Genomic DNA, 16,584 nt, shown 5'->3' on the forward strand with positions numbered 1-16,584 from the left:
TGGCTGCAGATGATTTCAGTTTTCTTGCCTACGAATAGTTAACCCAAGAGTTTGCACTGTAGCCTCGTTTCTAGAACATTTAGGGCTTATAATGCTTTTTGTGCCCAAAGATGCAGGTAGAAAGAGATCAGAACTAAAAGCTGATACCCAGACAATAAAGACAGATTAAAGTTGTTGTTTTTTTCTGTCTCTTTGCAAAGCGGTAATCCTAAACTGATACAACACTCTTAGAATCCTGTCCATCTAATTGAACCTGCTCTTTGCTCCTCTTTTTTTTTTTAAATCCTCCAGCTCTGTGTGAAAACAGTACAGAACTCAAGGTTTTTTTTCTTGATGGGCCTTAAATAGTCCAGACAGAGAAACTGTGCATTACTGAGTGGTCAGCTATGTTTCTCTAACATTTTAAAAACCCATTACAATCACTGACATTTTTCAGGATTTCCATAATGTGATTGTGAATGTGCTGCAGCCTTTATGAAGCTTTTCTCAAAAATCATGTTCAGGCTTTAACTAGGGTTAAAAAACAGACAGAAAAATGTCCACGGCTCAAGTACACAACACATTTTAGCCTCAACTGTTCCCCCTGACCCCTCCTTGTTTTACAAAACTCTTAATGGGAAGGCTGCATGTGATGGAAATGCTTTTCTGATCCATCCTTCATCCATCAGTGCAAGGTCACATCAATGTATTGTTAAAAGCAAACTCTAAGTTTGCGCTTCACTGCTTTAAAAATGAATTTTAGCTCATACTTTATCCTATTACTGATGTGTTTTATGCTACTTTGTAGCATTTTGATGCGTCACATGAGGGAGCCTGTGAGGACAGAGAAAGTATTGGAGAGAAGACAGTCAACTAGTCTGTTAGAGCTGTACCTGGGGCTTTAAAGCGGGAGGAAGGCAACATTTTGGTTTCCTCTCTTGACTGTTATGCATCCAGACAAACTCGACCCAACTAATTTTGCCTCTGTATGAGCCCATACCTGGCTGAAATATGGAGCTTTACAGAAATAATATTACAGAAATATGAGTAAAGTCATTAAAGTCTTTATTAAAGTCCCCACAAAATAGAACTTGGGGAGTGTCTTCTGCTACAAGACAGAAAGCATGACATAACGTTGGGATGTATTTGATTGGATAGTTAGCTTCAATAAAGCTTTTTAAATGTTTAAATCCTATTAATGTCCCTGAGTGCAGGATGAGTCAGGATGAGAAGAAAAAAATACAGTAATTTTGGTGTAAAACTACTCAGATAAAGCTTAATTGAAAAAGATAAATAAACATTTAACACAAGAATGCTGGATTTAATGAATTTTGAATGGATTTTGAATTACACGGGGATCTATTTTAGGATTTATTGGGCTCTATCGGTATGCTTGGAGATTACAGAGATTACAGAGTGACCAACTAAAGAAAGATTCCTCGTTTCAAAGATATCAAAGAAGTTTCAACAGGCGTGAAAAGCACTCAGGACTTATCTGAATGAATCTACAAAAGCCTCAAATTCCTGAGAATATCCATAAACTGTCACATGAGGTAAACTAATAAACATCAACACAGCAATGAAACTGTAGAATTGAATCTAATATACTTTAGCAGAAAAAAAGGACTAAAGGCATTTAGTGCAGGCATTAAAGTCCATATGGCATTATGGCCACAGTGAGCACAAACACAGAGAGTATCTGAGGTGACAGGTGGGCTGATGGGAACTTATGAGGCAGTAACATACTGAGGTCTTTGTGAATGATGAGCTGGTCGGATCAGGACGAGCTGCCTCATATGACCTGAACATTCATCATGTCTGAGGTGAATAACTGCCCCAGGACGACCTCTCAACGTTAGTTTGTCCTTCGTGTGCATGAGCAGAAAAACACACACACACACACACACACACACACACACACACACACACACACACACACACACACACACTGTAGGTATCTAACCTGGCGTTTTTAAAAGCATACAGATTGCTATGTCAGATGATATTAAAAACGTACCTAAGGAGAACAGGAATGTCTCTGTATTTGAACAAATGTTCTCTAAAGTATGACTATGATTAGATTGTGGTTGGCCAAGTTGTATTGTGGGTAATGGTGATCAGCTTTTGTCAATGAAGAAGAGTGTTTGGGATTAAAAATAGTGACAGTTCTGCTGAATTGATTGAATTACTGCTTTTTAATGGTCAGTCTCGAGCCGAACAAGGTGTTGGTAGTGCACCGCTAAATCCATGAGGTACTTTTTCTAAACTGTAGATTGTTAACACAAGCTGAGAATAAGAGGGAGTTGGAAAACAAGAAAGAGAACAAGATACAATAAGCCATCAGAGTTACAACCCTTATAATTCAGAAATGATTATCAGTGCTTGAGGGAAAGGAGCACAAACTTGATCTAAATACTGATTACCAAAGGAGCTGCAGAGTGAAAAGGCTTTGAGAGAATACAAACCAATTCTCAAATCTACTTTTTAATTCAGCAACAATATTTCTGTAATGTCAGGAGAACAACATCAGCAAAAAAAAATCTGAGTCACACACTATTGCTCAGGAGCTTCAAATAAATGATAAATCTTCAGCTTACATCCCTGTTAACCCCCCGAACAGACAGTCATGACGTATCGATGAGACGTGATTGGCTCCGGTTCTGCAGATTTACCAAAAATAATATTGTTGATATTATCACTGGAGGGCAGCAGGCAGATGAAAAGCAGTGGGCTGTGTAGACTTGTACCCTTGATGTGACATGGCCATTACAAAATGGACAGTTTATACCGGCTTTTAAAAGCTTAATAGGGCGCAGGCTCAAGGGGATTATCTAGCAGCTGGAGGCCACAGAGGAGGGCAGAAATTAACTTCAGCATGTGAGAGACATGCACCAATCAACGGAACAGCAACCTCACATTTACATCAATCACACGTGCACCTTGTTCATTTTCACCTCGCCTGCTATAACTGAGGAATTAAAGCTAATTCCATGAAGTCATTTGTTTAATTTATATCTATCTCCGGACGGACACACACACACACACACACACACACACACGCACGCACACACACACGCACGCACACACCCACACACACACACACACACACACACACACACACACACACAGGATTTACACTGTTTGTCCTTTTTTTCCTTTGCCAAAATTGAATCAACTTTGAATTTAAACATCACAGCGTACACTTGGTTCTCACTTACATCCACTGTTTGTAGCCTACTGAATATTTGGTCAGGTTGCATCTGCGTGAATCTCTCTTGAAGAGTATTGATCATGCTCTACAATGTCGGACTGCCAATCAGTTTGTTGGTCTACGACTTTGAAAAGCTCTGAACCTCAAACAACTGAATCACCTGCATAAAACTAATAAGTGTTCATATTTCCCATAGGATGGATTCTACAGATTTCATTGATCCCAACATCAACTTCAAATTTAATCTTGACTAGTGTTTGCTTTTATGATCAAACACCTGCAAATCAGACACAGCTGTAGCCTTCATTCGAGTTAGCTTACAGCCTACTGCTAATTTGTGATTGCTAGCTAGCACTTGTTGTTTGACCTCTTCTGTTAAATGTCAACTAGTGCAGCTGTTTGTACACGTTATAGTTCAATAATGTTACCACGCTGGTGGGCGCATATTGATACGCCATGTAATTAACATCAAGCCTTCTCCTCATGCCTCATACTACATTTTTGAAAGGAACATGGTTTTATGTAGGAATAAGGAATCTTTAGTTCTGAAATAAACATTTAATTTTGCCGTTTAAAAAGTCTGAATTTACAGAAGTAAACACTGTCAAGGTCCACAATAGTAGCGTAGGCTTTCCCTCTCTAATATTAACCATGGGGTGAAATAAGTTGAATTATTTTTTTTGATACAACAGAGGTTGAATCAGGTTAAACTTCAAATAAAGTGAGAAATGTGTGCTGCTGATTGCAGAGACCTGAGGGAAACTGTTCAGTCTAGAAGGCGATGATAAGATAAGGAGATGCGTTTGGGCTGGAAATACCAGTCCTACACGAAACTACACCCTTTTTTTTATCTGAAACTATTGACGGATTGATTACAGCTATTGACAGATACGCATGAGGTAACTGGCTGTAGATATGCTAGCTGACACGTACTCAACTGAGATTTGTGGGGGCCATTAATTGTCTTGACTTGCTGCTTTTAATCTAGAGGAATGCTCTGCCTGGCAAACAGATGTACAATATAATGCTTTGCTTCATTTGTAATCTCTCTCTAAACAAACACTGCTCTTGCCTCACTCAAACATCCTGTAGGAGTCCTTCATGGATCAAAAATAATCAGGAAGTTATTTATCTGATGCATGAAGACACAGTGAGGTGGCCTGTTTAAAGCACCTGGACAAAGGTGGTTTATTTCCATTAGCTCAACAGTCGTAGCCATTGAAATCCTGGGTGGTCCATTTATTCAGTCCAGATCAGAGGGCTGACATAGGCCTTCTTAGGGGCAAGGATGGAAATAATAAATTGGGTACCAACTGTATGAGGTGGGTTACCAGAATGCAGCATGTTTTTTTTATTATATAGGTGTTGAACTGTATTGCATTTTGTACACCAAAATGGAGCCCAACAAGGCCACTTTCACTTAACACTTGGAGGGAAATCTTCTTTGAATTCTTTGGTGCTCACATTAACATTTGCTATCTATTATTTTCAATTAGTTTTGTACTTACTGATTAAACATCTCCATTTGTCTTTTGTACTAATGGCTACTTTTAAACCAAACTGAGTTCAGTACATTGTTACAAAACACTTGGCATCCGCATGCTAACATAAACCATATGAATTTGACTGGAAAGTGTGTCTGCTTTTTTATGTGTAAAGCAGACACATGATTTTCAGAGACAGAAAAAAGTAGTTATAATTTTTGTATACTTTATAAATCCCGGATGGTTTCATGGAGAGATGTTAGGCTCGGGGGCTTCACACAGGGGGCGCCTCTGAGCTGTTGGGGTAGATCACAGATGTCCCATTTCTTCCTGATAAATCTTTTTACCTGCATTTACTAATCAGGTGAATTGTGTTGCATTCATAATACATATCCAGCTAAATTGTGGTCCTGCAAAAAAAATGTTCACCAACAACAAATAGACTTTATGACAGAAATCTGAGAACTAACTGTGGGCTGCAACATATGGAATCAATACAGCCATGAACTCTTAAGGGATAGTTCACATCTGCTGCCTCCTATCATACATTTGTCTAAATTCCTGATGTTTGCATGATGGCTACACATTTCCTCTTTCCTTTGCAGTGATTTTAGAGACATCAGAACATACGCATGTAGTCTTGTCTAACATCTTGCTAAGAGATCTTGTAATGATGCCAAAAAAGGGAGGTGAAAAACTGCTGAAAATTCAAACCAGCACAGAAAAATTCCAGATGTGAAGCATTTTTGTGTTAACTGAAAAAACATTTGTGCCTCTGTACTCAAGAAAGTCTCCAAGAACATATGAGCCATGACGTTTCCCAAACAGAGAACTGCTCTGTGTTGCTGTTGAGAATGAAATGCCGTGAATAATTCATTAAGCTAACGACACCACCCTGTTTCTGCTGTTTCACATGTTTGTCAGCCAGGCAAGGCTCACATTTGGAAAGAGGAAGCGATCGGCTCAAGTGCATGGGAACAATATATCTCTTACACATTTTGTATAAACTTGTATAATCGTGTTTCTCTAACTGATCAATAAACAACTGCTTCACCAAAAATAATAGAGGCAAGAACTTCAGAGCTGACACTGAAGCAATGAGTTGGAGCAGCACAAGGGTCACACAACAGTTTTCTACCTTAAGACCAAACAGTTACTGTACTTTATAGTGAATAATCCATTAATGACATTGTCATATATAACAGGGAATATATCGACAAAACCTCTAATATTTCAAGAAGGCTTAGGGAAAGGTTAATCTTCTGGGGTACTTATTGACTTTGTTAGCTTATAGATCTATTTATTACTAAGCAACTGCCAGCAGTAGAAAGAGTAATCTTTACTCTGACCAAAAGCTCATTAAAGTGATAAAGCCACGTAACGCTGTACTTTGGCTATACGCTCCTGATCAATGACATCTGGGATGCTCAGCTAGTTGCCAACCATAATAGTTTGGTCGTTAGGCTGTCAAGGCAAATTCAGTGTCTGCATGCATTGGCCCAAAATGACCATTTATGTATTTGTGACTGGCTGATAAAAAAAGACCCTTTAATGAAGCTTATACAATGTGATTTCATTTGTTGGCTATTCTGATGATTGATATACATTCACTATAAATTCTAATTCATGTTTACTGTAGTGGACAACGGCCATTTGTACTTTTTAGTCGTTGATTAAATTGGCCCTGGTTTTAGTGTCAGCATAGTCTCAGGGAAGGCATCAAAGCCTAAAAAAGTCAGATGAATTATGAGGATATGAATCATTAATATTAAAGTGTTTTTGTTTTGTTTTATATTAACATAATGTGAATTATTTTTTTGTTGAAAAGCATAGATTTGGAAAAGCATTATTTATTCGCTCATCTGTCTCACGGCCATTTAATTAAGAGCAGGCATAATAATAGATAAATAACTCTGCATGGGATTTACATGGGATGGGATTTACAAAAAGGTGGACAAATATGTTCATTTGTCAATATCCCATCAGTGACATGCATTCAGAATCTTCATAGTTGGCTGGCTGGATGATTTAGTTATACCTTCAGACAAATCATTGCTGCTTGTTTCTTCTGGTTCCAGTGTTTTTGTGAAGCTACGTTTGCCAGCTGCATGTGGAATTCATTTTCTCATAATGCTTCAAAGTAAAAAATAAATGAGTGGATTCCCAAACATTTTAAGTGCAGTTTGATCAAACTGACATCAAAGCCAGTCCTTAGTTATTTAAAGGGTCTGCATAACCAAATGACATATTGTTTTCCTTTAAGTTCAGGAAACTAAAACCACTTTGTCACGATTTTTTGGGGGAAATATCCAATTCGTGGTTTAAAGAAACCAAGTTTGGCACCACCACATGAAACCTTAATAAGAACCACTCACTGTGATATAAGAAAGCCAACGCTATAAAGACAGAGGTTTTGGTTTTAAAACAAGGGAAAAAAACATGACCAAAACAGATTTTTTGGTGAAACCTCCATGAAAGACAAAATTTTGCAGATACAAAGTGTTCTTTTTGGTTTCAATAAAATTACAGGAATGAAACTTGTTTGGAAAATACCAAACTCAACCAAAGTCCAACTACCAAAGTGCTTTACAGGCCTCTGATTTTTTTTTTTATAGCCAACCCCTATTAGTAATACTAAAAAATTACCTAGTTTTTCTATTTGAACACAGAAGGAAGGAGGACAACACAAACCTTATGTATGAAATGAACACAAATCACAGAATTGTAATTGGTAAGATAAAAAGAAACAACCACCTCCCACACCTCACTTTAAACATTGAACGCTCCAAAGTTAATCTTTCACCTGAGCTAATTTTGTACCAACATTTTTTGAGAAAACTTGAATCAGCATGGTGTTTGTACTGACTTGCACTGTTTATTCACAAGGGTTTCCCTCAAGATCATAAAGATTGACTGACTTAATTTCCTCCATCTTGCATTTCAATTTTCCCTCAGTCTCGACTTCTAGACTTTTATATTTGTTTGTCATGAGCAGTTTGGGAGGGCATTCAAACTATGACCTATAGCGTATTATTAAAGGCAAAATCACTTTTACATAAAATGCATCAAGTCCAATTCGAGATGTTACTTTTTACGTTTTGTTTTTTCTACTGGCAAACGTTGTGCATACCTAGAATTGGAGAGATACTCACTAGAAATGTAATCCATTTGAAAGTGGAAATCTTGAAACCAACTGGACATTTTCTAATAGCCAAATGACAGTTAACAGGGAACAAAACTTTTTATTCCCTCAAACCAGATTAAAAAAAAGGCAAAAAAGCAAAACAAGACTTTAACTGTCTACCAAGTGCAGACCTTTACCTGTTTGTGTCATGTTAAAGATCATCAGTTCTTAACACTTTCATGTGTGTGAGCTATGGATCCACCACATAGGACACAAAATCTAGGTAAGAACCTTCCAACCCAATAATTTATAAGGTGAGCATAGTTTTGTTGAGTGGAGCTTACACATGCATTATATCTGCAGCGTACACATGCAGATATAATTAGACTTAGATAAATACTTTTTATAGGGCTTTCACACTTGCAGAAAACTCTTGAAAAACTATTGATATTTCAAGGAGGAGCTGTATGTGTGAACACAAACAGTCACCTTTTTCCCTCGGACTTCACCCCGAGTTTCTCCTGCCAGACACCTAGTATTTCTTTGCAGCAAGTCCGATTGAGCTGATATGAGAACGCCGCAGGAAATTCTCTGGAGAATTCAGCTCGAGCCGATGGGAGGGGAAGTTACGTTTAAATCCTGTGACTGGAATGCATAGAGTGTATGCACGCGAGCATTACGATCTCCGTGCACGTACTTGAACTCCTGCACTATGTTTTCTGTTCGTCAGTATGTTCTTCTACGCTCCTCTGTTGATATTGTGATTCCGTTGAACTACACGTAGCATTGATATGTAGGCAAATATTCGCATTATAGCATCATATAGGGGACTGTGTTGTTTCGTCAAATACTTCCCCGTCGTTTGTTGTTTGTCTGACAGGGATAGTCTACCGTGGTGAGGAGCACATGTGAAGAGCCAGGTCAGGAGAAGAGCTGGAGCAGTCCTCCTGAAATTATCTAGATATTTTCAGGAGGTTCTTTTAATTTTCTATTCCCTGGACTTCTTGACTACAAATAAAATGCAAGAAATTAAGAAAACTTCATCTCTAAATACTGAAATAAAAATAAAGTTATACTATGAAGTATTTTTGCACACATCCCGTCCTCACCATTTCTCTCACTGTTGAGAGAGAAATGGTGAGGAAGGGATTAGACCACACTGTATTCAATAACCACTAATCTAAGACTACTGGCTGGAGTGAAGTTGTAGCTCAGAGAGAGGATTAGTGAACGTTATATCATGATTTTCTCTTGTCTTTCTCCAGTTCAATCACTCTGCAGCTGAATCTCAAAGTGTGGTGTGATCATGGTCTAATTAAAGACATCAACGCCTCAGCCAGTCATGTGACTGTGAAGCGCTTTAGAAAGTGAAAGTACAGAACACCACCACAACAAAACACTAGCTGTTCAAGATCCGTGGTCCCTTGAAAGATCACGTCTTGATGTGTTACAGCCCTATGGAACTTCTGTGGTCTTGTTTTGTGTAGTCCTGTTTGTATTGTGGAAAATAACAAAACTTGAATTTTTTTTCAAATCTTAATGTGAGACTGTTTAGTCAAGAATTAGGAGGGCAGTCTTGCGTGAGGTCTGTCACAGCATGTGATTTTAATATCTCCAATGTTTTTAGTTCATAAATGTCTCACTGTTTTTTGTTGTTGGTGAGGCAAAAAAAAGCTCTTATTCTTTCAGTATTCTTTGTTTTGCTTTGAACTATAATTTTACATTGCAAGGGCTTCCATCAACCACCAGTGGTTGGTCCACAAGAGAAAGTAGGCAAAAGTTGGGTACTGTTTAATATCTAAATTTGACATCCAGATGTAGACAAACAGTAAAAACTGGTCAGGAGGGAGGATGCTGTTTAGAATAGAGGGGACCCAAAACACACCTATGATAAAGTTTCTGTTTCTGTTATTGATACAAGCAAACTTAACTGTAATATTAGACAACTTTGCCATATAAAACAAGAGCTCAAATCACATTAATAGCTCAATATTAAACATGGTGCTCAGAATACAAAAATCTCAACTTTGTTTTACTTCGCTCACATCACTCTCAAAGTTTTGTGTAAGTCAGAAAAAAAGCTGCTGTTCTCAAGGAAAAATCTGTTTGCGACTACCTGTTCAGCACCACACAGCTGGAAGACACATTAGCATCAAACGCTAGTAGAGCAATTAACAGCTAAAAGTCCCAAAAATATTTCTCAGATATTAAAGACTGCATTTTGGACTTACATTGATAATTTATTTGGAAATACAACACAACATGAATGCTAATGTATTTCTATAATGTAGATAATTACCTATAATATCTATTTACTAACAAGGACAAAATATCAACTCTGTAAGTTGGTAGTATGTCTGCATTATCTTTACAGCTTGTATTGCTGCCCCCATACATCTATAAATGCAGATATAATAAAGTGAGTGCATAAAAAGCTTCTAGGCGTCTAGCTGCTAGGAAATCAATGGTGACCTTGATGCTGAACGTCTGGCTGTTTTATACAATCACACTTTGTTAAGACCCAATTTTCCATAAACGACACTATGGTTAACACTTCAACTGGATTGGAAAGCAAATAAAATTATGAAACAAAATAATGTTATAGCATGCAATGTCAACAGGGTTAATGTTAGCTCAACTACATTAGGTTATTGAAAGTGTTAATCTGACATAGCAGGGCATCACAGGTATTGTAATGAAGGTAGGTTTATTCTAAATACCATGGTCCACATACGTGAATTAAGTATTGGTACATAAATCTACATACATGTACACAAGATGTCAAAATCTCCTGAGTCCAACTTTGACTTTCTGATCCTCTCACTCTATAGATTGAAATAATTATCTTAACAGACTCTATATACTAACCATATTCCAATCTGTCACTGTTGAGCCCCACTCCCTCTGTAAGACACTAATGTCAAATGCTTGAGGTAAAAAGTTTGTGTGAAATGTCAGACTTGTGTCACTATTGTTGGACACTGATAGCCGATACATCAGCGGAACAAGGAAGCAGCATCAAATCTATGTGGCATTAGGGGAGTAGCTTTACATAATGCATCACTCCTCTGTAATGATATAATGCCTCCTGCTCAACATAATGACAGCTCATGCCACGGATACAAGAGACCAATGAAACACAAACTGGACTTCTAGCTGTGCTCACATGCCCCCCAACCCCTCACACACACAAAAACAAGAAAATTATCATGTCGAGTTGTTCTGTATTTTTCATGTTCAAAGCTCATGTTGCCTCATTGATTAATTCTGTTTTTAAATAACACATTAATAGTGATAGCGATTACTTATGGAATTGTTTTATTTTGGTCATTATTTAGCCTGCAGCTATGACCCTGTCAAAGACAAAGAACCATCATCAGTATTAGGTGGAGCAGAAGGTTTACTCTGTGCATCAATCATCCACCTATGCTAATGTTAGGTGACCCTTCTCAGAGAAATGACAACAGTGCTCACTCTGCATTAACGTATGGGCAATCAGACAAATTGGTTCAGATACGAACACCACTGCATGAGCTAACAACATCTGGCAGGCAGATTAAGTCCATCCAGTGTGCTGTGGTTGGGTTAAGAGGTTCATACATTTCTGACTAAAAAAGGAATAGTTTTATATTTATCATAAAAAAAAAAACAATGTCAAGTAGTAAATAAAAAGTGCAATGCTACTCTACAGCTATATTTGAAGCTACAGTGAAAGGACACTGTTCGCCTGGCATAGTCGTTAGGAAGAGCTAAATAGCAGTTCTAAAGCTAATACATTGTACAAGTTACACAAAAGCACACTTAAAATTGTACCATGCAACCAGTTCTTACATGTTTTTACCAGAGAGTCAGGCTAGCCAGTTTTCTCTTTGCTTTGTTATTGCACTAAGCTAAGCTAAACTGTGCTAACCCACTGCCCTCAGTCAATCATTCACCTTAGAGAGGAACAACAAGAATCCAGTAGGAAGTTTTTTTTGACATCGACAACATGTACTGAATTTTTAAAGAGCATTTTGTAAACTCGCTTATTCCCAACCTGGGGTCAAGACCCTGAGGGTCACACAATAATTCTGAGGTGTCAAGAAGATCATTTACAGGGGAAAGAAAGCAGCAAGAAAAACATTTATTAGAAAGGCAAGGTTTTTTTAACCTTTTATTTTAAATGTTGTGTTATCTGGGAAAATGCCCAACTTTGGACCTCCGTGAATGAAGCGATGTCAACAAGCTAACCACTTTAGTCCAGACTGAAAAATATTAACCGCTGGCGTTGAACTTTGTGTCTTACTCTTATTTTACAACTGAACAAAAGGGTTGAAGATAGTAAACTAGTTAATCATCAGCATACAAGCAGATTCATAGCAAGCCTGTAAACATACCTCTAAAAGTCCACTGCCCAAGTAAAATACCCGAAGCTGCGAGCAAGACAGAAGTCTTTTAGACCTTCAGTCGCTCTTACATTAACTGACATTCACTTTCCTTACTGAAAACTGACTACACAAATTTGAAGCAGCTAAAACTGTTCATATGATTCATTGTTTACATTGTATAGTGCATGCGTGTGTGCATATATCTCCTAGCAAAGTTTAATCTCTCCCAGTCTAAACATCACTAAAAGGGCAATTCCAGACCATCTGCCCCCAGAGTGACTCGGACAATGAGAGGGTTAGCAGTGTCAGCAAACCTGCAGTTGTCTGTTTGTCTTCTATCCTGACAGCACATCTTAATGCACACTTGACATAAAACACTAATACTCCTACGTTTGAAGCTACATGATCTGTGAAAATAAAGAAATATGCAAAACATTGTCTAAAGCATTTAATTGTCCTTACAATACCGAATTTTGACATTTTATTTGGCTGTTTTACATTCTTATTATATTTGTAAATTATACATTTGTTTATGTTTTCTGCATCTTTGTTTGTCATTCACCGGTATTATCATGAAATCCTCACCTGTGACCATTACTCACACATGGTGACATGAATGCTTTCATATTAATGCTGCCAAAAATGTGACTTTGACATGACCTTTGTTTATCGTCTGCACCAGCTGCTCCACATGATACAAGCAGTATTTTGGTGGCTTACAGATCCACCATTTTTCCACAACAGTCTCCACGTTGAGGGATTTAAAAGCCCGATGAAGCACTCAGGATGCATCACTCTGTCCTGATAGGGATGGTGGAAGATTGGGTGTCTTCCTGAAGACTGGGCACTTCAACAAGTAGTTTCTGTATCTGTAAGAGAGCTGTGGACTTAACCTCGTGGTCCTTTATGAGATTTCAGATGTGTTGTTACTTATTATATTTAGCTACTTATTCTGATGTATTTAAATGTCAATTAAATGATAAATTAAATATATGTGTACTATATGCATGTAGTACTTAAGTGATATGAATAAGTAATACGTAATAAGTATAAGTAATACCTATAAATCAATTAAGTATACAATTTTAGTTATATTTCCACCACTGTTGCATACTACACAACAGCCCTGATAGAGCATCAATAATGACCTGAAAGTAGACCCAGCCTCAACAACAAAAATCAAGATAATCAGGATATTCCAATTGAACTGCATTATGAGAAGTATCTGATAAACTGGTCACTCTATTGAAATGACAGCTTTATTTGACCAACGACCTATTCTTTTGTTTTTTCAAGACAGTATTCAAAGGTTTCTAGATACTCCAAAATGTTAAAGATAAATTAAAAGTAATTCATGAATGACAAGACAGAGCTAAAAGGAGAACACAAATCTTAATTATGGCAGAAATAAAGAAGTAATTTCCAAGATAAGCCAGTTGCTTACTTCTTAAAGAAAAAAAAAAAACTAATTTTTTGACACATAAACCTGCTCCAGGACTGAGCCTGCACCTTGCAATAACCTTACTGAACTTATTGATTAGACCCATTTATATTGCCAGTGGACAACATGGCCCCTCCAGGGATCTCATAAATCTGTCACCTTGCCTACTCTGTTAAAGCAGGCCAGAATAAACTGACTCTGTGGTTACATTTTAAACCTTATCATCACATTTTTCACACATGCCTTTAAACAATAGGCTGTTGGTGGAATATCAGTTCAGCCAGTTCATAAAGTAGATCGCATGTTTTCAAATGTATCTTTTGCAAATTTGAATCAGACTTCACATGTGTAGATTTACAAAATAAGTTATATGTATGTTAAGTGACCGTCAGAAGTAACTAATCCCATTCATACACATTCATATGCCAACAAAGCAGAAGGAGCAACTTGGGGTTAAGTATCTAGTACATTCAGACATTTGGCTGCAGGAACCAGGGATTGAACACCTGACCTTCTGGCTGAGAAATGACCGACTAACCAACCAAGCCACAGCTGCCCCAGGGTGTGAGCAGTTTAAATTCAAATTATTTTTAATAATTGCCGCCAATGGCTGATGCAGCAAGATTCTGTGAACCAGTGGCAGCCATCTTGGTTGTTTACAAAACAACCGCCAGAGTCAATTAGACACAAGTTTTTAGGTTCTTCCTGTTCCCTGAAGGCAAGGTTGAAAAGATAGATTTGTATTTGTAAAAGTGGTGATAGAAAAATTCCTACATTCATTGATTGTTTATGGGCCAATTAGTTTAGTGATTAGTTCAGTGTCAGAACTCACAAAGATGTCTCCAATTTGGACGTGTGGTCTGAGGCAAAACCAGCAAAAGTAGCCTGTTAAGTATCAAAACAGAAACCAATTAATGTTCTTTTGAATAAAAAAAAAAAAATCTAAATAGTTTTAGTGATAACCATAAAAGATAAATTAAAGGGACACAGATCTGTGATTTAAAAATATATATATATATATGGAAAGGTGCAATTCAAGACCCATTTGCATGTCATAGGTACACTCAGACTGTATACATACTGACAGCACAAACGCACACGGACGCACACATACAAGAACACGCACACGCACGCACACAAGCGCGCACACACGCACACACACACACACACGCACGCACACACACACACACACACACACACACACACACACACACATATATGCACTTTTATGAAAGCCAGCTATTGCCCCTAGCTAGTTGTTAGTAATGGGGAGAACATGAAAGGCTGATGTGCCACAGACTCTCTGCAGGGGCCATTCTCAGTTCACTAGAAACCTTTTTTATAAATCTGAGTGTTTGACATGGAATCATATTTCTTAAAGCAAGTGACGAACCTATTTTACAAAATCTAAAATCACATCTGCTGCACTAAGATGTCAAAGTCAACTATCCTAATAAAACAGCACTCTTTGAAAACCAGATGGGAGAAAGCAGAAAAGGGGAAATTAAGTCTCAAGTGGTCTTGTATGCAACCCCAAGAGGTTCAGTGCATTAGAGCCAAGTAGGTTGGAGGTCGGTGTCATTTGAACATGGTGTGTGTGTTAGTGTGTGTGTGTGTGTTAAACATACCGTTTTTCTTTATATTTCTCAGCTCTTTACACACAAAAATACCTGTATCCCTTAAATGACATAATCTTGTAAACCCTGACTCACTCTTTGGAGCACCCACGCAGATATACACACTCCTCTTTTATGCGTGTGTGGCAGGTTTCATCACTCACCCTGGCTGTTGGGTCCCCCCTCTGCCTCCTCGCAGTCCGTCATGTTGTTCAGCATCCACTCTCTCCCTCAGGCTGTGGGCACTGAGAGCGTCTCTTGATCCTGTTGCTCAGAGAAAAGCACTGGGTGGGCTGGAGTCTACGACAAGATGCGCTTTACTTCTGTTGACTCCCTGCCTCTTTTTTCTTGCCTCTGAATGTTCTTAAGAAAGGAAAAAAAAAAAAAAAAAAAGGGAAGAAAGCAACACTTTATCCTCTCTTTTACTGGTCTTCTGCGTGATTATCTGTGTCTCTCCTCAGCAGGAAGATGGAGAGACTGAGAGAGGCTGCAAGGGAGAGTAGATGAGCATGATGGTGCTCAGTGTCACTCACATGCACGCTCTTGGTCTCTGTGCACCACTCGCCCCCCAGTCAGTTTAAGCCTGATGACTACATTCATCATGCATTCAGAAGGTATTATCCCTCCCTCCCTCCCTCTCTCTCCCTCACGCACGTTCATCATCATCCATCTCATCATGAGAGAGGGATGGATGGATGTAGTGGGATTGAGAGACAGAGGAGCTGCATGACAGATGACAAAGTACTGCCTCCTGAGATTAAGCATCTCCTTTGATGTTCTTTTCAGACGGAAGGAGAGATTCCATTTCATTACGTTGTATTCATCCCTCTTTTGTTATTTTCTCCCCCTCCCTGCTTGTTTCTCTCTTTTATGTTTTGCAGCATGCTCATGGCCCATTATCAGTGGAAGGGCTGTAGGCTGTACTTGTATAACTCTGTGAACTTAAAATACGAGCATATAACCATAACCACACAATGTGGTTGAACTGCCCTGTGTTGGCATTATTTTCAACCCCTGGTATTGAGACATTTCTGATTTTTTTCCATTATGTTTCCTTTTTATTTGTAAATGTATACGTAAAAAAGACAAATTAAAAGGAAAACAAGTATTCTGCAGTGATAGGAAACTATCTTTGAAAATTTCAAAGATTTCTGTTTTAAAGATTTGATGTTTACTGGCTGATTTCAGCCAATGTCCAGCCGGCCCATAATGTCACCTGTGACATCATTGGTTTTCCTGACACTATTAGCTGGTTCATGTTTGTATGTTTTAAACCGCAACAGCTTGTTAAGAAAACAGCTTTTTGAGTCAGTTTTACAGAAAAATTAGAAGATCCCCATATCAATTTGCTTGAGGGACAAT

At 38.1% G+C, this 16,584-nt stretch overlaps 1 protein-coding gene across 4 annotated transcripts in view; it reads right to left on the reverse strand.

Annotated features, from left to right (window-relative positions):
* slc12a5b (solute carrier family 12 member 5b) overlaps positions 1 to 15,790 on the reverse strand; it is a 35,705-nt gene extending 19,915 nt beyond the window's left edge. For 2 of the 4 annotated variants that reach the window (XM_065961579.1, XM_065961577.1), the window contains exon 1: positions 15,387 to 15,790. In XM_065961579.1, the coding sequence (XP_065817651.1) occupies positions 15,387 to 15,441 (55 nt within the window). In that variant the 5' untranslated portion in view covers positions 15,442 to 15,790. The remainder of the gene's footprint in view (positions 1 to 15,386) is intronic. The other 2 variants (XM_065961578.1, XM_020629621.3) reach the window with 1 other exon arrangement.
* Positions 15,791 to 16,584: the final 794 nt, after the last annotated feature.

Source organism: Labrus bergylta, chromosome 12, assembly GCF_963930695.1.
Source record: "Labrus bergylta chromosome 12, fLabBer1.1, whole genome shotgun sequence".
NCBI lineage: Eukaryota > Metazoa > Chordata > Actinopteri > Labriformes > Labridae > Labrus > Labrus bergylta.